The sequence below is a fragment of the Strongylocentrotus purpuratus genome, unplaced genomic scaffold (assembly GCF_000002235.5).
Source record: "Strongylocentrotus purpuratus isolate Spur 01 unplaced genomic scaffold, Spur_5.0 spur5_scaffold_17, whole genome shotgun sequence".
Taxonomy (NCBI): Eukaryota; Metazoa; Echinodermata; class Echinoidea; order Camarodonta; family Strongylocentrotidae; genus Strongylocentrotus; species Strongylocentrotus purpuratus.
Window position 1 is genome coordinate 14,060,616 of NW_022145602.1, and position 24,743 is coordinate 14,085,358.

At 37.4% G+C, this 24,743-nt stretch overlaps 1 protein-coding gene across 1 annotated transcript in view; it reads left to right on the top strand.

The window, feature by feature from the left end:
• The window catches only part of LOC753825 (fibronectin), a 63,755-nt gene extending 42,214 nt beyond the window's left edge, over positions 1 to 21,541 (top strand). Inside the window, exons 6-11 of the mRNA XM_030988231.1 lie at positions 1,480 to 1,734; positions 3,375 to 3,653; positions 8,203 to 8,457; positions 9,185 to 9,463; positions 19,430 to 19,586; positions 20,662 to 21,541. Coding sequence (XP_030844091.1) covers positions 1,480 to 1,734; positions 3,375 to 3,653; positions 8,203 to 8,457; positions 9,185 to 9,463; positions 19,430 to 19,586; positions 20,662 to 20,944 — 1,508 coding nt within the window. The 3' untranslated portion in view covers positions 20,945 to 21,541. The remainder of the gene's footprint in view (positions 1 to 1,479; positions 1,735 to 3,374; positions 3,654 to 8,202; positions 8,458 to 9,184; positions 9,464 to 19,429; positions 19,587 to 20,661) is intronic.
• The last annotated feature ends 3,202 nt before the right edge of the window (positions 21,542 to 24,743 follow it).

Below are 24,743 nucleotides of genomic sequence, written 5' to 3' on the forward strand. Positions count from 1 at the left end.
CTTCAGGTTTAGTCCTTTGATGATTATGGGCTTGGCAGGTGGTGGAGGAATCTGCTCAGGTGGTGGGACTGAATCGAGGAAGCTGTGTGGAGATACATGGCGTCTGTGGGGTGGCAGGTAGCCTTATAACATGTGTCTGTCATCTGTCGCCTGCTTCATCCTTTCCTTTAGGCAGGTGTTAGAGCATCCTTGGTTAGGAGATCCGATGCCAGCGAGGTGATATATCTCCTCAACTTTTGTTGCTCTCAGGCAGCCTGTTAGCTTTCGATATTTGTTATTGAGTGTAGTATCAAAGTTTGTTCACATGGGCTGATCTGCTCCAAACTGGGCAAGCATATTCTGCGGATGACATGCAAAGGGGATCGAGCTGCAGAATGTACAGTTTTGGGGTCAGCGCCATAGTGTGAAGTGTTAACCTGTACGTAATTTGAGCTCATTCAAAGTGGCAAGGGCGCAGGAAATGTGGGTATGCAAGCCAAATACTAGTACACCACACACATGACGTCATCATATCATGTTCACTAGCGTGGCAAACAGGCCTTGACTGAAATTGAAAGGATTTCAAAGAGAAATGAGCAAGGGACGTACGTGGACTACCTGAGTGAACATAAGCTCTTGACTAGAACGGCATTCTTGTTGACACAATGGAAAAGACCTTATTATCTAAGATCTGTCTGTCAATAAAGTGTAGTCCACTTTGGGTGATTGAAAACGCCTGTCCTCCAGTAAACACCGAAGTGCGTCAAACTCCCCTTGAGGAAAGCAGAACAATCTGAAAGTGGACAGGTGCAATTTTAGATGGAATGGGCCAAAAAATTAGGAAGCTATTATTTTTCAAAAGTGCACCTCTTATCTCTGTGCATACCTGTTGTATGCAATTGCTTAGCTGCGCGCATCTGACCTCAAGGCAGGTAAATTGAGGAGAGGGTTCGACACCATTTCTATGTGCAATATAACACATTTAAATACTTGAGTTATTTGACTTATGCCGTCCACGCAGGCCAGGGGCCTCGTGATGGCTTCTGTATGGTGATGGTATGCCAAGTTTTTGTGTCTGCAGCCTTAATTGATGCATCTGTCAGCCTTCTTCTGGATCTTGCTTTGCAGTCCTCTAAGATGCAGTCAAGCCATCTTTTGCCTCTGGGTCGATTTCCTGTGACGTTTCCTTCAACAGCAATTTTTGGGTATCTTGTGGGTTTCATTCGTAGAACGTGACCAAAATATTTGAGTCTTTTAGTCGAGTATTTGTCCATGACATCTTGTTTGAGGTTGAGGGATTCTTTGATGTGTGTGTTTTTCGGAGCTTAACTTCCGAAATCAAAGTTCCCATCATGCCATTATATTTCAACCTCGGTCTGCGGTCTAATGAAATATAACATCTTCCAGGAAATTCTGAATTTTTTTAGTTCATATATTTTGTTATATTGAATGCCTGAGCATGCAGTATTTATATCATGTGATCCATCCATGCACCCACAGACCAAAGGGAACCTGGGACTATTGACGTGGAAGAGGTGACCTCGACATCAATATCAATCACATGGACCGAGATTGCAGGAATCACCGACCATATTGTCAACCTCACCCTGGCAAGCAACAACACTAAGCTGTTCTCAGAAGTTATCAGAAGTTCCCTCAAGGCCAGCTTCTTAGGATTGATGCCGGGAGAGGAGTACATCATCGAGATTGAGTTGCAGTGCGTCAGAGAAGTTCTCTCTCTTCGACAGTTTACATGTAAGTCAGTTGTTAAAGCTCATGTACAATGGGCATGTTTGGTATCAAAAAAGAAATTCAATTCTCCTTGTAGTATCTTGCTATTTAATCATCTAAAATCAAAGAAATTTGACGAAAGGATTTTGAGGGCTTACCACAACTGTACACAGCCTTTTTCTTTAACCCTATTTTAACTGGGCTATTTCAGACCGGGTTTTTACTGGGGGGGGGGGGGGTCAATTTGACCCCCCCCCCCTAAGATCTCGACCGTTTCACTGCCGATCGCCGTGAAAATTTGCATGCATGTCAAGTGAAGTGTATAGAATACTATGGTAATTTCAATTTTTGAAAAATTCACTCATTTGCATATTTATGGTAATTTATGCAAATAAGGTCATACAATTCATATTTTTGCCCATAAATCATACATTATTCATATTTAAGCATTCTTTTTCACTACATATATTTGTTAGACCATTTGGAATAATAATACAACACAAAACATTGGAAGAGCCAGGTTATTCCTTATGTTATCTCTTGTTTTGCTAATTTCTTATGTATTTCATTGTTTATTTAACTTAAGTATTTTATTGTTTTTGTTGTTTTATTTCATTTATAACTACAATGCAACTATTTTGGCCCCCCAAAAAACCCTTAACATAAACAAGACTAAATAACCAATGATTTATCTCTTTTTAAGAAAAATGACATTTCCATACGTTTTGTACACAAATCACAAAAATGAGCGATTTTCGGGCTGACGTGCGAAGACAAAAAGTCACGTGACTTTGTAACTACACATCCGATTTTCGATTTTTTATTTTTTTTTATTTTTTTTTAAAGATGCGTAAGACTCGAAAGAAAAAAGTCATGAAAGGAAAATGTTATATCTGCCGCGGTTTCGGAGTAGTCGCAAAATTTCTACAGGGGGGGGGGGGGTCAAATTGACCCCCCCCCCCCCCAGTTAACGTAGGGTTAATACCAGATCGATGCGCATGGGGCGTTGTTCCACGTCTGCCAATTACGCCACACACACACATATAAATGTGTTTGGCAGGGTATTATCACATGAATGACATTTGCAGGAGGATTCCTCATAGTTTGCTATTCTATTTGAAGCAATATACATTTACATGTGTACCTTTGATACTCTGTACATGTACATGTTTATCTGCAAGAGGAAAGTGACATTAATCACTCTTACTACCAATAATAGTCGGTTCTTGTATACCGCTCATGTCGGTCAGACTTGACATTCTTGGTGCTCCAATTACCTTCCATGTCTAGAGAGGTATTGTAGTCTAGTGGATAAGTCTCCGTACTGTGAACCACCAGGTAAAAGGTTCAAATCCCAGCCGCTGCACTATATAGTCCTTTGGCAAGATATTAATCCACATTTGCCACACTTAACCAAGGTATGGTAAGTGCATGGGTACCTGCAGAGGATGTAATCCTTGAATACACTGAGCACTGCGAGTGCTAGAGCTAAAGCCAGCTAATGATATCAAAGTCCTTTCGAAGCACAAAGAGACATAATGTGACACAAAGAACTATAATTGTTGATATTGTTATCAGTATTATTTTTATCATTAGCATTAGTATTGTTATTATTATTACTGTTATCATTATTACTTTTTTTATTATTATTATATCTTTTACAGTACCTCTGGAGCCGGTGTGCGCCATCTTTACTTGGGTCACCGAAGACTCTGTCACCCTGCAATGGTCTCGACCTGAAAGCCAGCTCTTTGGTTACGAGATCATGTACGACGACGGCAGTGGTCCGTACAGTCCTATCAATGTGTTCGACAGGAACTCTTTGCAGTTGGAGAGAACGATCATGGGTTTGATGGACGGACCAGGTGTTGAGGTGAACATCACCACGCTCGCTGGTGCAGGAATGGCCCAGACCAGAAGCAACCCTGTCAAGATCAGTCCAAGTGAGTAACTACCGTATTTGCCGGCGTAAAGGCCGCAGTATTTTTGGAAAAGAAAATATCAAAAAGTCGGGGTGCGGCCTTTACGGCGAAACAGTTTAAAAAAAAAAATGTAAGTCCAAACCAGCACGAATTTGCACATATATGGGACTACGAACGGTAAAATGACTATACCACTATGGTACAGGACATTTCCACACATCTTACCGACAATTTTATCTTGCATTGTTGACATGAAGACTAAAATAAACTTCCAAAAACAACATCTGCTGATAGATCTTGATCTAAGTTCGTGCCAATGCATTGCAAAAGTAAAAGAAGGGCCCGTTTAACGGAGCTGCCGCGAAGCATCCAGCACGCAAAGTCGCCATTTTCAATCCATTTCAATGTATACATCAGATAAAACAGCAGGGTATTCCATCAGTGCGGGATGGCCGAGCGGTCTAAGGCGCTGGTTTTGGGTCCCAATCTACATGTGTCCGCAAGAGATCGAATCCCGCCTTCGACAATTTTTTTTTATTTTTTTATTTTTTTTATAATGTCGAAATCGGGGGTGCGGCCTATACGGCGCTGCAGCCTTATCGCCGGAAAATTCGATACACTGTTTGGTTTAAGCCTATCCACAATACATCTCTTCTCTTAATATCAACCTTCATTCACAGGCCAAAACTTAACAATAACGGGGGAGTGATTGTCTCTGCAGCTCCCTGTTAGGGAACAGACTTCCAAAATCAGTGAAAAATTGTAAAACTGTAGATCACTTTCAGAGAAAAACACATCTAATAATAATGATAATATTTTGTTTTTTTGTATAGCGCATATCACATTTTAACCTCTCTATGCACTCCCAAAGAGCTTTGGAAATTATTACCTAGGATTTAGCATGGCTGCCATTACGGCGCTCTGGCATTTCAATGAATTAATTCCTGCAAGGTACCCATGTAACTCACCTGGAACAAGTGTGGCAAATGTAGATTAATGTTTTGCTAAAGGACACTAGTGCCGCGGCGGGAATTGTGATCCACAGTCCGGTAACATATCCACTCGACCACGACACCTCTACAGAATGACAAGTGTTTTCCCCTAAGTATCTTTTGTTCTGTTCTATTTAAGCACTTTCAGCGTAATTTTGTTATTACATTTAATCTGATTATTATAAGGGCCATGAGCACCATCTGGACAGATTTGTTGGGCATTGTAAATGTCTGCATTACTATTATTCTCGTTTTACCCTTCAATTCTGATGAGTTTTATGTCATTGTAAAGCTAAGAATCTCTTCAGTTTAAGAAATGGTCTTTAAAATCATATCTGTGATTCTATGGTGTTTTTTGGTGTGATGGGTCTTTATTTATTAATGTACAGTTTATGTATCTAACTTTCTATCGTCTTTCAGATTCAGAATTTAACATGATGGCTTTTTCTTACAGTTGACCTTTCCTTTAATTTACAGATGAATCTTTTGAAGAGAGTGGTGAGAGCATACAATAAGGACTCTTCGATTGTCACATCTACATAGTAAATTGCAACATTGCGTCCTGATGATCTGTGCATGCGCCATGATGTCTACCCTGTAGAGAACGTGTGTTCAGCTCGGTTTTGACGATCACCTCAATGTTTAATGCCGTTCTTTTTAGAAATAGTCGATATCTAGTTCTCTGTACCTGTACGTCGTTCGTTCGTTCGTGTCTCCTTAGATCAAGATTAATGTACAGTTTCTTAATTGAATTAAATTAATTTAAATTCAATTCTTCCATCGCCCAATGGCTAAGATGGCCGTCTCATTTACAAGGGCCAGGTATTCTTCTGTGCAACTTGTTCCGCCGCACTTCAAGATGTGGTCCATCGTCTGAGTCTCTCCAAAGTTTCAGAGAGTATCTTTTTCATGGGCATAGCTCCATCTTGCCATGTTAGCCTTACACCGCCACATTCTTGTCCGCATTAGATTTAGGCATTTCCAATCTCTGGCCACTTCAGGTTTAGTCCTTTGATGAGTTTGGGCTTGGCTGGTGGTGGAGGAATCTGCTCAGGTGGTGGGACAGAATCGAGGAAGCTGTGTTTAGGTACATGGCGTCTGTTGGGTGGCAGGTAGCCGTATAACATGTGTCTGTCATCTGTCGCCTGTTTCATACGTTCCTTTAGGCAGGTGTTAGAGCGTCCTTGGTTAGGAGATCCGATGCCAGCGAGGTGATATATCTCCTCAACTTTTGTTGGTTTCAGGCAGCCTGTTAGCTTTCGATATGTGTTATTGAGTGTAGCATTACGTCTGACCCTCGTAGCTCGCAAACCCGAGTAAATGGCCATGAAGTCGGGTATTAAAATACCCCCTTCTTTACTTGCTGCAGAGGAGGCCTAACACAGCTGATCAACTTGTTTTCCAAACATCATAGCGTTCGCACTCCTTTCCGTCTCTCTCTCTTTGACTCTGTTTCTTTCAGGTTGCCTCCTTCAGTCTCTCTCCCCTCTCTCTCCTCTCCTTTCTATCTATCTCTCCCTTCCCTTGTTCTCTCTGTCTCTCCCACCTCTCTCTCAATCCCTTATGTCTGTCTTTCCATTCCCCGGGTGTCCGCCTATCTCTCTCTCTCTCTCCCCCTCTCTCAGAAATGTTAATTCTCTCCTCCCTCTCACTCTCTCTCCGGTTCGCGGCTCTTTCTTTTTCTTCTACTTCTTCTTCCATTCCCTCCTCGCCTTCTCAGTCTATTGTGGCCTAGTCTTTTTATTTTATTTTACTTGTTTGGCACGGCCGCCGATATCGATCCTCCCTAGTCAGTCTCTAGCTGCAGACTTCTTGCATTTCACTTTCTTTCTTCTCCATTTTTCATTTAAGCAATCACTAATGTCTTTCCAGAAGCCACCACCCCCCCCCCTCCCCCATTCGATCGAGTTCTCCAAGTCGAAGCGACAGTCCTCAGGTTTTTCCTGGTTGAAAAACTCCATTCATGAATTATGAGTCCTCAACTTGGGTTTCGAAACACCCCCTTATCACCTGTGCATTGATAATAACAAGAAAGTTTTCTTTACACTGCACTATTTAACGATTTTCTATCTTGTGTCAGAAGCTTGTTATATCTTAATTTATATTTACATGTTATTTATTTTATCAGTGAATACATGCAACGGAATTCAGCTTCTTAATGAGGACTAATTTATGTGTGGATTGTTATTAGGGGGACACTTCGTCTGCGCTCGGCTGCCCAACTCAGTGCAGGCACGTTAGGGTTACTATGGGGGTTACTATGCGATCTCCCTTCCAGCAACGATTCACTGGCAAAACCACATTGTTGACCTAGGGATCAGTGGTTCTTTTTTTCTTTTTTTCTCATTTTCTCATGTTTATTCGCCTGTACTTGTACTTGGAACTGGTGGGGGGAGAAAAAAAACGTACAAAATATAACCACCAGCTCCATTGCACTCTTAAGTTGACCTCATACAATCTTATTACAATGTATGCAATTTTTTTAAACATTACCAAACAAAAACAAAAATAGACAAGACAAAATACGTACAATTTACATCGAAAGTGAAAAAATACAGACAGAAAAGAGTTCAGCAATTTATGTAGAAACACACTTTATAACATATAAAAAGAGCGTTTACCCAGAATATAAAGCATACACAAAAATTAAATATTCAGTGGTTCTTAGCAGCCTCCCAATACATCCATCCAAGCAAGGAGCAAGGGGGTATTTCAATTTTGCTACGGGGACTTTACGTCATGGTATCAAGCTCCAAACTGTGCAAGCATATTCTGCGGATGACATGCAGAGGGGATCGAGCTGCAGATTGTACAGTTTTGGGGTCAGCGCCATAGTGGTCATAGTGTTTACCTGTAAGTAATTTGAGCTCATTCAAAGTGGAAAGGGCGCAGGAAATTCAGATATGCAAGCCAAATACTAGTACACCACACACATGACGTCATCATATCATGTTCACAAGGGCGACGAATAGGCCCTTACTGAAATTGAAAGGATTTCAAAGAGAAATGAGCAAGGGACGTACGTGGACTACCTGAGTGAACATAAGCTCTGACTATAGAACGGCGTACTTGTTGACAAAATGGAAAAGACCTTATAATCTAAGATCTGTCTGTCAATAAAGTGTAATCCACTTTGGGTGATTGAAAACTCCTGTCCTCCAGTAAACACCAAAGTTTTTCAAACTCCCCTTGAGGAAAGCAGAACAATCTGAAAGTAGACAGGTGAAATTTTAGATGGAATGGGCCAAAACATTAGGAAGCTATTATCTTTCAAAAGTGCACCTCTTATCTCTGTGCGTACCTGCTGTTTGCAATTGCTTAGCTGCGCGCATCTGACTTCAAGGCAGGTAAATTGAGGAGAGGGTTCGACACCATTTCTATGTGCAATATAACACATATGAATACTTACCTCCGAGATCAAAGTTCCCCTCATGCCATTATATTTCAACCTCGGTCTGCGGCCTAATGCAATATAACATCTTCCAGGAAATTCTGAATTTGTTGGTTCATATATTTTGTTATACTGAATGCCTGAGCATGCAGTACTTATATCATGTGATCCATCCATGCACCCACAGACCCAAGGGAACCTGGAACTATTGACGTGGAAGAGGTGACCTCGACATCCATCTCAATCACGTGGAGCGAGATTGCAGGAATCACCGACTTCATTGTCAACCTCAACCTGGCAAGCAACAACACTAAGCTGTTCTCAGAAGTCATCAGAAGTTCCCTCAAGGCCAGCTTCTCAGGACTGATGCCGGGAGAGGAGTACATCATCGAGATTGAGTTGCAGTGCGCCGGAGAAGTTCTCTCTCTTCGACAGTTTACATGTAAGTCAGTTATTAAAGCTCATGTACAATGGGCATGTTTGGTATCAAAAGAGAAACTGGATAGAAACATGTTAAATTGTATCTGGTCTCATGTAATTCTCCTTGTATTAAAGCATACATGTATACAAGATGATTTGGTACTCTAACCATGATTTCAGGTGAATTGTAGTGTAAATATCTACAAGGAATGGATAGGACCCTTCCCCCCCGAAGGTTCCTGGCACATTAATCCAAGCATTTGGCTTAGATACAGTGTGTGACAGTGTGAGACAGTGTGTGTGTTGACTGTAGCATATACACTCAGTCCTCATAGGCTTTACATGCGAGTACCGTATTTGCCGGCGATAAGGCCGCACCCCAACTTTGACATTTCAAAGAGGGGAAAAAAAAGGAAAACAACAAAAACAAAACAAAACAAAGAAAACAAACAAAACAAAATAATCCTATTTTTCTTGTAAAACACTATTTTTTTTTACAAACTGATACCAAATTCATCAATATTCTTATAATTATAGGTCAAAGGTGAAAGGTCATAGCACACTAAATATGCAAAAACACCTAATGATATACCTTTTATGTGAAAATGTGGTTAACCTCCTAGCCTAGTAATATAATAGTATAGTCCAATGGAGGTAACTTGTTCTGACGTATATAGGCCATTTGTACCCTGCGAGGGGATGCTACGCTTTGCGTTGACTTGTTATTATTATTATCTTATCTTTTACAGTACCTCTAGCGCCAGTGCGCGTCGTCTTTACGTTGGTCACTGTAGACTCTGTCACCCTGCAGTGGTCTCGACCTGAAAGCAAGCTCGTCGGTTACGAGATCATGTACGACGACGGCAGTGGTCCGTACAGTCCTATCAATGTGTTCGACGGGATCTCTTTGCAGCTGGAGAGAACGATCATGGGTTTGATGGACGGACCAGGTGTTGAGGTGAACATCACCACACTTGCTGGTGCAGGAATGGCCCAGACCAGAAGCAATCCCGTCAAGATCAGTCCAAGTGAGTAACTACACTGTTAGCTTTATAAGCCTAACCACAATACATCTCTTCTCTTATCAATCTTCACAAGCCATGTTGCTCTGGTCTCTGCTTTTCAAATAAATCCACAAATTGTCCACAAACTAAACGATCAGGGGGGAGCGATTAGATCTGCAGCTTTCCGCTTGTGGAACAGACTCCCAAAATCATTGAAATTTTAAAACTGTAGATCACTTTCAGACAAATGTAAAAACATATCTAATGACAAGTGTTTTCCCCTAATTATATTTTGTTCTGTTCTATTTTAAACACTTTCAGCGTATTTTTGTTAATACATTTAATCTGATTATTAGTAGTGCCTAATTGAGCACCATCTGGGTGGATATTTTGCGCATTATAAATGTCTGCATTACTATTCTTATTATTATTATGCAGCCACGAAGCATAGATACGAAGACAAAAAGTTATCAATTTAGAAATTTATCACAAACCCTGTAGCAGACCCTGCAAAACCTGGAAGGAGACACTATATGGTCTCACCCAGGCAGATACTGAAGACCGGAAGGCTACCCAATGTATCATGGTTCTTTTCTTCTCCTCAAGATACCTTCTTCTACTGTCTTCACATTCCGTTATATTTCTGAAATACACTAGGTTCCCTTGCATATTCGGGGAAAAAAAAATTGGGCCAACGTCGAATACTTGACCAATGACCACCATTTGTCAATAAAAAATGCGACAATGGACCACAAGTACGTCGCCTGTGCGCGCTTGGTGGGCGGTGCCATACTTGCTATGACGTCACTCGTAAGCGATTAAAAAACACAGCCGAACATAACATTATGCTAATATAATTACCTTACTCTTTACCCCCAACCAATCAAATACAAGTTAAACTATGGAAAGGACAGTTCCCCTACCCCCAAATGAATATTCATATTGCCAATTTGATACATAGTTTTCAAATAATCATTGAAGATAACTTGACGTATATTCAAATTTTAATGAACCATAATTTTGGCAAAAAACACGGAAATTTACATTTTGTTGTAAGGTTGTACAAAATTTATTATAAACTCTTCATCTCAATTTTTGTGTATCGTAATATTTTTAAAGCATATGAATGAGGATGTTTCCTGAAATAGTCCATTGACCTTATTTTCGTTCCAGTTTTTTTTGGCATTATGGCCTAAGTTTGAAAACGAGAGAGTTTGAGGTATTTTTTAATTCATCGGCGCTACGCGCATTTCGAGGCCGTGCGCATCGGGTTGGAGATTTTGTCCCGCTTCGTATCAAGGATGCGTGATTTGCGTGCTTTTGATAGCTAGCATGGCATTGTGTATACAGGAGCGGTAGGTAAATCCTAGTCGGTCACATTCATATTGATCCTGAAAGGCTTGGTTAGATCTACAATTGACCAAGAGCATCTCATTATAGCTATTACAGACTCTAGAAGACAGTCTCTAGATGTTGTTGTTTTTTCTTTCATTTATTAAACTTTGCTTGGTGATTATAATGTCAACTGGGCACAAAATCAAAAGTTGTAGGCTTAGGCAAGTTAGGGCTAGGGCCCCTATTTGATTTAACATAGACCCCTGCAAGTTGTAGATTTTGTTTCTGCATGAGAAAATAAATAATAAGCCTGCCCTAGTCTAGATCTAGAATCTAGACTTAGTTATAGATCTTGTCTCTGGAATAATCTAGTCTCTAGAGTGGAGCTAGAGTCTTGACTCTAGTGGAAAATATCAATTAAAGCCATGTTTATCAATTTATTGCGCAGACTCCTCGCAATTTTTTTTTCTTGCGAAATCATGAGAAATCTAGACTCTAGCATGTTTTTTCCTGAGGAATACCTAAAAGGTGTGAACTAAATTCATAATTTTCCAACATAAAAATTGTCTAGCATTTTGTAGCAAGTAAAACAGTTTAAATTAGAGGCCTAACGGTATAAAGCTATTGAGCTCTTCATATGCAGCCCTTATTCAGTATGTTGATAAATGAGGAGTCTGTGCAATAAATTGATAAACATGGCTTAAGATTAAATGATGATCTTGTGCCCAATTATCACCAAGCAAAGTTTAATAAATTAAAGAAAAAAAAAAAAATCTAGAGACTATCTTCTAGAGTCTATAATAGCTATAATGAGATGCTCTCGGTCAACTGTAGATCTAACTAGGCCTTTCAGGATCAATATGAATGTGACGGATTAGGATTTACCTACCGCTCCTGTATACACAATGCCATGCTAGCTATCAAAAGCACGCAAATCACGCATCCTTGATACGATGCGGGACAAAATCTCCACCCCGATGCACACGGCCTCGAAATGTGCGTATATAGCGCCGATGAATTAAAAAATAACTCAAACTCTCTCGTTTTCAAACATAGGCCATAATGCCAAAAAAACTGGAACGAAAATAAGGTCAATGGACTATTTCAGGAAACATCCTCATTCATATGCTTTAAAAATATTACGACACACAAAAATTGAGATGAAGAGTTTATAATAAATTTTGTACAATCTTACAACAAAATGTCAATTTCGGCGATTTTTGCCAAAATTATGGTTCATTAAAATTTGAATATACGTCAAGTTATCTTCAATGATTATTTAAAAACTATGTATCAAATTGGCAATATGAATATTCATTTGGGGGGAGGGGAACTTTCCTTTCCATAGTTTAGCTTGTATTTGATTGGTTGGGGGGTAAAGAGTGAGGTAATTATATTAGCATAATGTTATGTTCGGCTTTGTTTTTTAATCGCTTACGAGTGACGTCATAGCAAGCATGGCACCGCCCACCAAGCGCACGTACGCGATGCTAGTGAGAAACGTACGTGACCAACGTTAAGCCAACGTTGGCCCATTGTCGTATAGCCAACAAATATCCACCATTTATCAGTGAAAATGGCGACAATGGACCAACGTTCAGCCAACATTGGCCCAACGTCGAATAGCCAACCAATAGCCACAATTTATCAATACAAATTGCGAAAAACGTTAAAGGGATCGTTTAACAATGTTAAATATGAGATACACGGTCCTACATGTTACCAGTGTCTGTGATATGGTGTAATATTGAAGCCCTAAAAAAATCGCGCTTCAAAATGATCAAGAAGTGCCTCAAAAAAGTAAAAATATTTGAATGACCGGTTTTACCATACCGGTACTCGTTTTCCCCAATAGACTGTAGTGTTATGAAAATCGTCAGGTGAACGGTTTTCAAAATTTGTAATTCCAATCATCAATATCTTGATAATCAGACAGGCGATCGGCTTGTAAAAGTCATGGAGTTCCTGACTGACCTGAAGGTTTATAATTATCATTGCAGCATGAGCTAAATCAAGGATTATTTTTTAAAGGATCTAAGACAAAGTTACCGGATCCCTTAAGCCAACGTTGGCCCATTTCGAGTTGCCAACAAATATCCACCAAATTAACAGTAAAAATGGAGACGATGGACCAACATTCAGCCAACGTAAGCTCAACGTCGAATAGCCAACCAAAAGCCACCATTTATCAATGAAAATGGCGACAATGGACCAACATTGAGCCAACGATAGCCCAACGTCGAATAGCCAACCAAAAGACACCATTCATCAGTAATAATTGAGTCGATAGACCAACGTTCAGCCAACGTTAGCCCAACATCGAATAGCCAACCAAAAGCCACCATTTATCAGTGAAAATGGCGACAATGGACCAACGTTCAGCCAACATTGGCCCAACGTCGAATAGCCAACCAATAGCCACTATTTATCAGTGAAAATGGCAACAATGGACCAACGTTCAGCCAACAATGGCCCAACATCGAATAGCCAACCAATAGCCACCATTTATCAGTAATAATTGAGTCGATAGACCAACGTTCAGCCAACGTTAGCCCAACGTCAAATAGCCAACCAAAAGCCACCATTTATCAGTGAAAATGGCGACAATGGACCAACGTTCAGCCAACGTTGGCCCAACGTCGAATAGCCAACCAATAGCCACAATTTATCAGTGAAAATGGCGACAATGAGCCAACGTTAGCCCAACGTCGAATAGCCAACCAAAAGCCAACATTTATCAGTAATAATTGAGACGATGGACCAACGTTCAGCCAACATTGGCCCAACATTGAATAGCCAACCCAAAGCCACCATTTATCAGTGAAAATGGCGACAATGGACCAACGTTCAGCCAACATTGGCCCAACATCGAATAGCCAACCAAAAGCCACCATTTATCAGTGAAAATGGCGACAATGAGCCAACGTTACCCCAACGTCGAATAGCCAACCAAAAGCCAACATTTATCAGTAATAATTGAGACGATGGACCAACGTTCAGCTAACGTTAGCCCTACGTCGAATAGCCAACCAAAAGCCACCATTTATCAGTGAAAATGGTGACAATGGATCAACATTCAGCCAACATTGGCCCAACGTCGAATAGCCACCATTTATCAGTGAAAATGGCGACAATGGACCAATGTTCAGCCAACATTAGCCCAACGTTGAATAGCCAATCAATAGCCACCATTTATCAGTGAAAATGGTGACAATGGACCAACGTTCAGCCAACATTGACCCAACGTCCAATAGCCAACCAATAGCCACCATTTATCAGTAAAAATGGCGACGAAGGCCCAATGTTTAGCCAACGTTGGCTTGCCGACTGTGACCCTGCCAACCATGGCCAACGTTGGCCCAACGCCGTATTGTTATCTGGGTAGTAGTCCTTCAAACTTTGGGTCTACATTGACCACCTATACTGAAATCACGCTGGAGTGGACAGCCGTTCCTAATGCTGCAATCTACATTCTAAGCCGAAACCCAGGAAATAGTCAAGTTATGCCTAATCAGCCGAGCCATACCTTCACCGGCTTAAAGCCAGGCATACCCTACAGCTTTTCTATCATCAGCTCCCACGCCAGGGACTTTGACAGTGAAGAAGTGACTATCGATGCTTCCACAGGCAAGTACATGCAGCAAACCAAAGTGCTCGGCCGATTTTGGGGGCTCTCCTTGCAGGACTGCTGGTGTCACCAGCAGTCAACAATTATCTATTGATACCCGAACTGGCTGTTGTTCACAATTGCACAATACATATACCCCCCCCCCCCCCTCACCCCTTTAAACAAAAATGTTCTTTTGGATTTAGGGAGGAGGTCACAACCAACCCATGCCCCTTTAAGGTAAAGACCAGTATTGGAAACGCCCCAATTTAAAAAAATGAAATGGAAGCTCTTATTACCAATCATGTGAAAGAATATGTTTTGACTAATACATGATGATAACAATTTTGCCGGGAAACCCCCTACTAATTGATATATTTGGTAAATTAGTTTATCCGATTGGTATGTGAGAGATAAACGCACGTGTCGCGCACGTGTACGTAGTCCCATATACATCTTTCTGTGTACAGTGCTCGTAACTTTACGAAGACTGGGCCAAATTTCTTATCATTTAGATGATTCCTGAACCTTGCAGTACACACCAATTATTATATGCTAGATGATCAACCTTTTCTGATCGATTCCACAACGTTTCTTTCACAATGCAATCACATGACCATAACTGGTCTTTATCTGTAATATCCATGTTGTATCCTTATAAAACTCATAGCAGTTCAGAGTTCTCTAGAGGTGCTTCCTCTTCATATTGGCGACAATTTATTTTTCACTCATTTTGTTGTTTTAATAAGAAAAGATTTTTAAAAATAGAGAAAAATTACAAAAGACAACAACAAGAAATTGCCAATTTGTACATGAAAATAGTGATTACCGGTATGAATTTCAGCTGCATTGAAAATGGAGAAAATTCAATGATTGTTTTCAATTAAATTACTCTTATTCATGAATGGCACAATGTACCGCAATAGGAATGGGATATACTAAACTGATGTGTTAAAGATACAAGTCTCAGAAGAATGTTACCCTTTTTTCTTTTTGCTGTGTATCTAAACAAGGCTTAATGTGTCAAGAGAATAAATACTGTATACCAACACACCACTCAAGTTGTGAAGTAAAAGACCACACTGCCCTTATTCTATATGGATTGTTGCCTTTGTGTACTTCACTCATAGTAGTTCATTGTCTCATTTTAAAGATGTGTAAAGATTTTCTTTTGATTCAAATTATGAGGAATTACACTTGACACATGAGCAGAATAAGCAAAAAATCGGAAACAAATATTTGGAGCTCATTTCAATGAAGTACATTCTGGCATTCATGAATAAGAACAGTTGTGGTGTTTAGTAATCTAAGGTATCTTAGCGAAACATAGGGCAAGAAAAGACCCATCGGATCGCTAAGGGTGAAATAGTAAGTGATGTTGGTGAATAAACCAGTTTGTAGAAACAATCTGCTCATTAGCATTTAAAGGTTATTTGTACCAAAATTGTAAACCCAACGAGATAAATACTGGATACATGCTCATAAAAGTGTTATCATTATTAATTGATGCACAGGTGGTACATTCTATTAAACACAGGTGGAAGTATTACTACATCCATCACTTTGGCAATGATTATTCTAAAATTCACAAAGTGGGAATACTCCATCTGTAAAAGATCTGTTGATATTTGAAGTCATTTGTACTATGTGCTAACTATGAACTGGTCTATTAAGCGTTCTTATCTTACCTATTTGATTGAAAGTAGAGGTAGTATGTTGGCAATGAAGGTAGTCTATGCATTTACAAGCTACATATCCTAAGTGCTTTTACTTCAAAATGTAGATACCATTATATATTTTCAACATCAAGACCAAAAATAATGATAATAATGATTATAATGACGATAATAATAATTATAATTATAATGATGATAATAATGATAATGATAATGATTATAATAGCAATAATAATAATAATAATAATAAATAGTATATAATAATAATGATAATAACTAGAAATTTAATTCGTTATGAGGACGAATTAGGTGGTCTGTCTTCAATTCTTATGACAGATTTGAATATTTACTATATAGAGAAAGGGAGAAGTTATATAGACATGTAAACAATGATTATCATGATAGTAATGGGGATGATGATGATGATGATAATGATAATGTTAGATGATGATAATAACGATAATGTTAATGATGATGATAATGATGATCTTGATCATGATGATGTTGATGATCATGATGATGATCATGATGATGTTGATGATGATCATCATCAGACTATGATGATGAGGATGATGATGATCATGATCATGAGCATGATCCTGACATCTGATTGACAAAATGAGGGGACATTTAGATAGCATATGGTCTCAGCTACAACAAACTCAAAAATCAACAAAAAATAAACAGAAATAACAGCGATATTGCTCGCAAAAGACAGGAATGTAGAATCCAGATTTGAGAAAAAGTCATCTCCGATAAGGATTACACGCAAAAAGGAATGGATCAAGTGATAATAGGGTAATAGTAAAGTAAATATGGTTGTTTATTACATTATTTGCGATTCTACATGTTTTAATATTCAAAGGAGATGGTACAGTGAAAGGTCAAAAAGAAGGAAAAAAAGTGAAGACAAAAATTGTTGGAGACGCCCGGACTCGAACCAGGGGTCTCGATCGAGGTCGGAAGTCAAGTGCGTTACTGATATACCAAAACATTTCCCATAGTGATTACACGTTAACGGAAAAAAGGAATTCTCAAATCCCACTTTGCAAGTGAAATATGAGCATGATCCCGGCATCTGATCGAAAAATAAAGGACACATTTGTGATACCTTATTGTCTAAGCTACAACTTACTCGAAGCTCAGCGAAAACGAGGCTAAAACGACGCCGAGATATTGGTCGCGAAAGACGGAAATGTAGAATCCAGTTTTGAGAAAAAGTCATGTCCCATAGAGAATACAAGCAAAATGTGAAAAATTGACATGCCTCCTTTAATCGCAAAAATATGCCATGATGCCTTTGTCAAAATGAAAAATCGTGTCAATATTCACAGAGATACAATCAATTTTCCAAAAATATGTTGACGTCATAATATGCAATTTGAAATGTTGAGTTCGGAGGCCATTATAATGACGTAATGAGTTAATTGAGGGTCAAATGAGACACCTAATAATAATAATAATAAAGAAAAATCTTGACGAAATCAAAAGGTGATACGTCTACGTACGTATCACCTAATAACATAGTAAGCGTTATATCATGTTTCAATTAAAATGTACATCTCGCCATTTATCAAGAAATAAAACAAATTTGTCTCGATTTTGAAAGATTATTCGTTCAAGGTCATAATAATATTGCGACTGTTTCTTAAATAATTTGAAATGTAATACACTATTTTTACATTTTGTAGAGAATATAAAGTATTGTAAATATAAATGTAAACATGGTCAATATAACGTTATTATTTAAAGTGCTTTCTTGAAATTGTAATGTAAATTGGACATTCCCAAAACAAATTTGTGATTGATTCAACACTATCAAAAAATGTAATATACCTACCAACGAAATATTCATTTACCCTAAGAATATTATGTAATTTTTAAACTGAAAATAACACAATTTTTCTGAAATTGCATATTTAAAGGGAATAACGTACACTTTTTTCCACTCCATAATTGGTTCCAATAAAGTTGAGTTCCACTTTCTTTGTGAAATTGGAACTTGAATTATTTTATAAATGCATAATTTATGAATTAATTTACATATTTTAGTTTTCTTTTTCAACGTACCAATTAAATTCTAATACTGGTTCATATTCGAAATGGGAGCATTTGTAATAATATATTTCCTTTGAAAGGAAATGACGGATAAAACAGAATAAAACTCCATGAAATTACATCAAATATAGTATGTTTGCATAGATTCATCATAACTAAAAAAAAAGACCTTATTGTAATAAATGATAAATTTGTATTATGCCATTATTTATCCAATCAGACTTTAAAAAAACGTTCCCATTTATTATGATCTATAAGTTATTCCAAATAATTTGATTATGAATAAAATGATCACTTGGGTTCTCAAAAAAAGTAATATCACTCCAGGCTACTAAAATTTCTTTTATAAAGAAGTTACCAATTTTCATAAATTGCACTTTACTTTTTAAACTACAAGTTCAAAATATATCATAACCTAATTTCATCATATCAAATTTAAAAAAACATGTTCAGTTGCCTTTATTTTCTGTATTTAACATCCCATCACCCATGCGACCCTGAGTCCCTTAATAGTTGACAATAAATGTAACATGTTCAAACCCCCTTCATTGTAATCTGCTATAATTGTTTTCCGATTTATCTTGTCTGGTTAATTAACGATTCCAAATAAAAGAGTATATAATAGATTCAACTTCATGAATTAATAAATTCATTGGGTTTCGGTAATACTGATAAAATATAAAATAAGTTGGGAAATGGCAATTTTGTTTACAGTAATAATTTTACCCAATGGTTTTAAGTCTCTCATCGACCATATTCCCAAGATTCGTTTTAAAGTTTATAATATTGCAAAACATTTAACTTTTATAAATCATTCGAGTTCTTTGAAAAACGCACGCCTAATAAATACAATGGACTTTTAGAATATTTCAATTCTCTAAAATTTACATCTGGGGGTTGACTTTGTAATAACCAAGAGCTATAATTTCTGATTCTATAATCATCAAACAGTTGCCTATCTATATTTTTCTCAACTTTAGGTTCCATGTTTCTTTTATTTTGCCACTCTAGCCCACCTGCTATTAAAGGAATTTTTTTTAGTGTTGAACCTAAAAGTTAAACGTTGTTTTTCATTCTTTTAGAGATAAGGCTAACGACACCATTCACTTTTACTATGCAAGCTTCTCCGCAAAGCACAGAATCACAAACAGGACCTGGTATGGTATCAAGATATTATTCTGTTTTAATAACGACTGCAAAGACTTTCTACATGGCTTACTTCGAATCATTGGGTCTTTATTTATTATTTAACCATTATCTGTGATGCTACCTTGGTATTTCTAATTTATGTCATTCTTTTCACTACCATCCTAGTTCCCACAACAACCTCTTCACCTACTGTTTCTTCTCCACCAAAATCAACTTCTGCTGGAGGTTCTTCAATTTCCATAGTGGTAGGAAGCGCTGTTGGTGCTATTCTTGTGATTGTTGTCGTTATAGTTCTCATCATCATCCTTTACAAGCGAAGAAGGTTAGAGAGTTACCTTGTTCTTAACCTGTCTTTCTCATCAGTCGATTCTCATCGTATTCTTCCACGCAAGGGGCTAAAACCGTATGGTTATGAAAATACAAGCTGAATAAGATTGAACTTTATATACCAAAAATATTAAGTTATTTAATTCCTTTTGTTGTAATGTTGTCCAAAGTATTCCAAAGCATAACGCTTTTCAAATGTAATGGCAACCTGTTTAAAATACTTATTAGGTAAATTACATGTATTTCAAAAGTACCACACTAATTCCTACATCTCATGTTGACGTGTTTCTATATACCTATTTATCGGGAGTTGATGATTTTCAAATCATGTATTTCATTAAAGTAGATGCTCATTGAGTTTAAAAACTAACTTTATTTTCATTATTGCAAAGTTGAAATTTTGATTCGACAAGGTTATCAAAATTCAATGCTTGGAAACATTTGAAGTAATTATTATAAATAACAAAACGCTTAAATACAGCCCCGACATAGCACCTGAAGAGCTCTCCGAACGCTGCTGAGATGTGTGAGATCACAGGATGGACATGATTTGCACAAGCAGACGATGTCCCATGACATCTCACATTTTTCCAGTGCCTGTTTTTTCATCTTCTCTTGAGTTCTTTCACTTACTTCACTACCGTCAAGCTAAATGTATTATCTATTGTCTCACTCTAAACCCCGCGCATAGTTATATTTTGATGACAAATGCAGCGATACAAAAATAAAGGAATCTGTCGCTTGTAAACAAAATAAGACGCCATTGTATATTCAGCTGCACACACCGCGATATGTTCGGCGTTTCAAGAGGGAACAAATGCCGTCCTTAACATCATTCCGGGGTTTTTTCAATTTGAAAGTCTGTTTTTTTATAATTGTTAATTAACCCCTATCCTGTGTATTTCAAAACAAAAAAATTTAGTTATCAGTATCGGTTTTATATCCCCTTTTGAATGTTAGCTCTGTTAGCTTACCAGTTTCTAGGGATACATTAGTTGACATATTTGTGATTTTCTTTGAATTTCCACTTTAATGCAATTAATATATGCTTTTATATTGTTATTTTTCAGCAATGAATCAGCAACTTCTAAGTCTGAAGGGAGGGAGTCCAAATTGTCTCCGCAGTATGAGAACCCTGTATTTGATCAGTCACAGACAGACGCCCATATCTACCAAGACTTGAATACTATCCATACCTACCAAGATTGTAATAACGATGATCAGAGCTACGATGATACTGTCGACCCTCATACCTACCAAGAACCTGATCAAGAAGCTAACTACGAAGAATTGAATGATGCCAAAGAGAAAAATTCTGTCAACAGTACTATGATAAAACAATATGAAACATGAATACATGAGAAGAGGATAGATCCAAGTCCATCATAATAATTTTGTTTAAAAAAAAAGGTTTTTATAATTTTGAAAGGGCAAAATATTTCCAGTCTTTATTCATTACATAATATATGTCCATGTATCAATTATTCTGTGAAGATGAAAGCATGTTTTACAAATTATAATAAAATATTAACATTTATCTTAAAAACTGGAGAGAAAAAATCAATGCTGATGGACTTGGGCGCTTCCTCTCGTATATCCAAATAGAATACAAATATCCTCTTCATTGAAATTTGTTTTTTCTATTGCTATTTTCTGAATAATGTGATTAATGTTTAAGGACGAAAAGTTATCAAAATATATCATGGCTTATTTTCATCCTGTGCTCCTTCTTCGTTTTTACAATGTCTACTCGAGTTATTCCCAAATACCTTGATATCAACAATCAGTAGAACGATTCCCTTTGAAATACCATGGTTAGCAGAAGTCTGATAAATTCGGGTAAATAAAGTTGAAGACCTTAGGTCCCACCAAAACGTGAAAGTCAGGGTATGGGACTAGTTTCTTTATATGGATTCATTATACTGATCTTCCGTCATTGAAGCACTGTCAGTTTCTGAATAATTTGATTGATGTATTAAAAAAAAAAACTCTTACATCATGGAGCTACAAATAATTTTTTTTTTTTTTTTTCGAATATTGTATTTTTTTTCTTCTGCAGAGGTGTCTGATGATAACGATTTTAGTAATATAAGATATGTTTTGAATGTTTTGATGCAAGCTTTAAAAAAAAGGAAAATTTAATGAGTCATGTATATACACGTATGCCATAAAGCACGAAAGCATATTCCATCATGTTAATCGTGTTTTGAGATATTGGTAAGAAAACTATTATAAAATTACTCTACTGTACTTTTTGTCTGTTGATTGCTAGTGTCGTTCCCTGTTATTTCTGGTTGAAAGCATTTTTCCTACTACTACTACTACTGCTATTGTTGCTACCAGGGGCGGATCTACGGGGAGGGGTTTAGGGGGTTTAACCCCCCCCCCCCCTGTGTTAGTAGATGGAAAACATCATTTACGGGGGTTCAAAATAGCAACAACAAAAAATCGCCTCGACGCTATGCGGCTCGTGTGGACGATATTGTTTTAACCCCCCCCCCCCCCCCCCCTTAGCAAAAAGCTAAATCCACCCCTGACTACTACTACTACTACTTATACTAAGCAGTGGAATTCAAGTTTATTAATAAGTTGTTATGATGTAAACACTGAATTGTAAATATGAAAATGTAAAAGACATAGACTATGCACAATAAAACCAATGTGAAAGCATTGTGTTATGTAAGGGTGGATGTTTAGGTAAAAATGTAAATACATGTAGTAGAATCAAAAGTCAATAAGTAGAATTAGAAAATGCAATCTAAGTCAACATTAGTATATAACCATATGAGCAGGGGATGCTTGAGCACATAATATATGTGAATAGTGATGACAAGAATTATAGAACACAAGGAATATAAACAATAAAAATACAAAAAGAAAAAAAACGACTTATTTTGGTTTTTGTGTAAACTCGTAAATTGCTCTTTGAACGTTCTTTTAACCAAAATAATTTGTGTGATTGTTTAAACAGTTTAGAATTAGGCAGACAGCGCTAACCAACAGTATCAAGCCAGATTACTGTACGGTTAAATTAAGAACATTCTGACATGTTGCCTTTAATTGAAGTTTTCACCACGATGATGTCATCAAAATGAAAAACAATGAGCACTAATATTGTAGAGAATTGTCTCAGCTACAACATATCTAAGTTTGGAAGTAAATTAATCAATATTTACAGAGATACAATAAATTTTCCATACATATGATGACGTCATAATATGCAAATTGAAATTTTTAGTTCGGAGGCCATTATTATCACGTCATGAGTTAATTGAGGGTCAAATGAGACATGAAATCATATCTCCGACTCATAATCTATCCAAATATGAAGAACAAAATTGGGGGGTATCTATCTATTCTGAAGAGTTACAATGAATTTTGTATAGGCATGTTTTTGCACATGTATTGTGGATAAGGATAGCGCAGGTCCGCGCGTACGTTCAACTTTGACGGACGCTCATTGCGTTATTACTTGTCAGAAAAAAGTGAACAAGGTATCAAAATGCTTGAAAAAATGTGTCAAATACGGTGACAGAGCAAATTTGGCGATTCTATGTTAAAAAATGCCATTACGCGTGGGTACGCGCGGAAACGCGCGCGCATCAGTGCGTGCGCGCAAATTTTGAAAATGCTTAAAATGGCCTGAAACGTGTGCAAAAAACATTTGGGACGAATTGGGGCATTTTGGGGGCAATTTTGATGCGCGCGTGGATTTTGTTGACAATTTTTGTTGACCTTTGACCTGAAGTTGACGTATACCAAATATGGTTGATTTTTGATGACTCGTTATCGATATATGATAATGATCTGATTTTTACAAAATGGCGCCTGGATGACGTCACGATGACCCCATGACCTTGAGAAAGGTTTTAGGAACTTGATATAGGGCCTGATGACTGACAGAAATTTGAAGGAAATTGACTAGTCGATTTCGAGTAAACGTGTACACAAAAAAGTGTACGGAAGAAATAAAAATAAAAGAAATAAATAGAGAAAGAAAATTCTGACGAAATCAATAGGTGATCTGTCGTTGACAGACCACCTAATAAAGAAAGAAAATTCTAATGAAATCAATAGGTGATCTGTCGTTGAAAGACCACCTAATAAATAATAAATAAATAAAGAAAGAAAATTTTAACGAAATCAATAGGTGATCTGTCATCGACAGACCACCTCATAAAGAAAGAGGAACAGAGAGAGAGAGAAAAAGAGAATTAGAGAGAGAGGGAGGGGTGGGAAGGAATAGGCAGAGTGGAAATATTGGGGAGAAGGGGTTTGGGAAAGGCAAAATCAAAAGGTCATTAAGAAACTGAGATTCATAATAATGATGATAATAATAGTGAATATTATTATTATAGCACCAATGATAATGGTAATAATACTATTAATCTGGTTTATATGGAGCGTAATACATCGACAATGTCTCTAAGCGCTTTACAAGTATAGTTATAGAGAGCTGGGCAATCGCATATCAATAGAGAATGAAAAGGAGAGATAAAGTGAGAGAGTGAGAAGGGTCGGGTGAAAAGTATTTTTTTATTGGGAACACTGTGACAACGTAGATAAAAGTAAAGAGAACAATCCTGTGAAAATAAAGAACATGTGTTTGCTAAAGTTTATTACATTTTGCATTGTGAGAGAGTGTACTTTGATCTTGCTAATATTGTATCTCATCGATATATTATTTATCTTGGCTTATTGGTTAAATATATATAGAGAGTATAAAACTTGTGAAGTATCAACAGACATTACATGACAGAGACTCTCATAACTCAAAAACATCACGTATGGTTCTTCATTGAAATAGGGTGTCCCTAAAAAAAGAAAAAGGAAATCGAGACCCAGATTTGTAGGTAAATATTTCAATAATTAAGTACTATTTCTTTGGTACATCATCATCATTGTAAAGCGCCTATTCCGTTGCTTATTATTATATCACCCATTACGATATAAGGTTTCATGTTTTGTTTTTGTTAAACTTCATTGATGTACATCAATGATCTGTTTATAAACATATACATAATATAAATCAATTTACAATGCAATGTAACAAATCAATATTCTTTTTGGTAAACATACATATCATGTAAATCAATTTACAATGCTGTGTATACACATAGCGAAACATAAGGACAATGATATACAGCAGAAA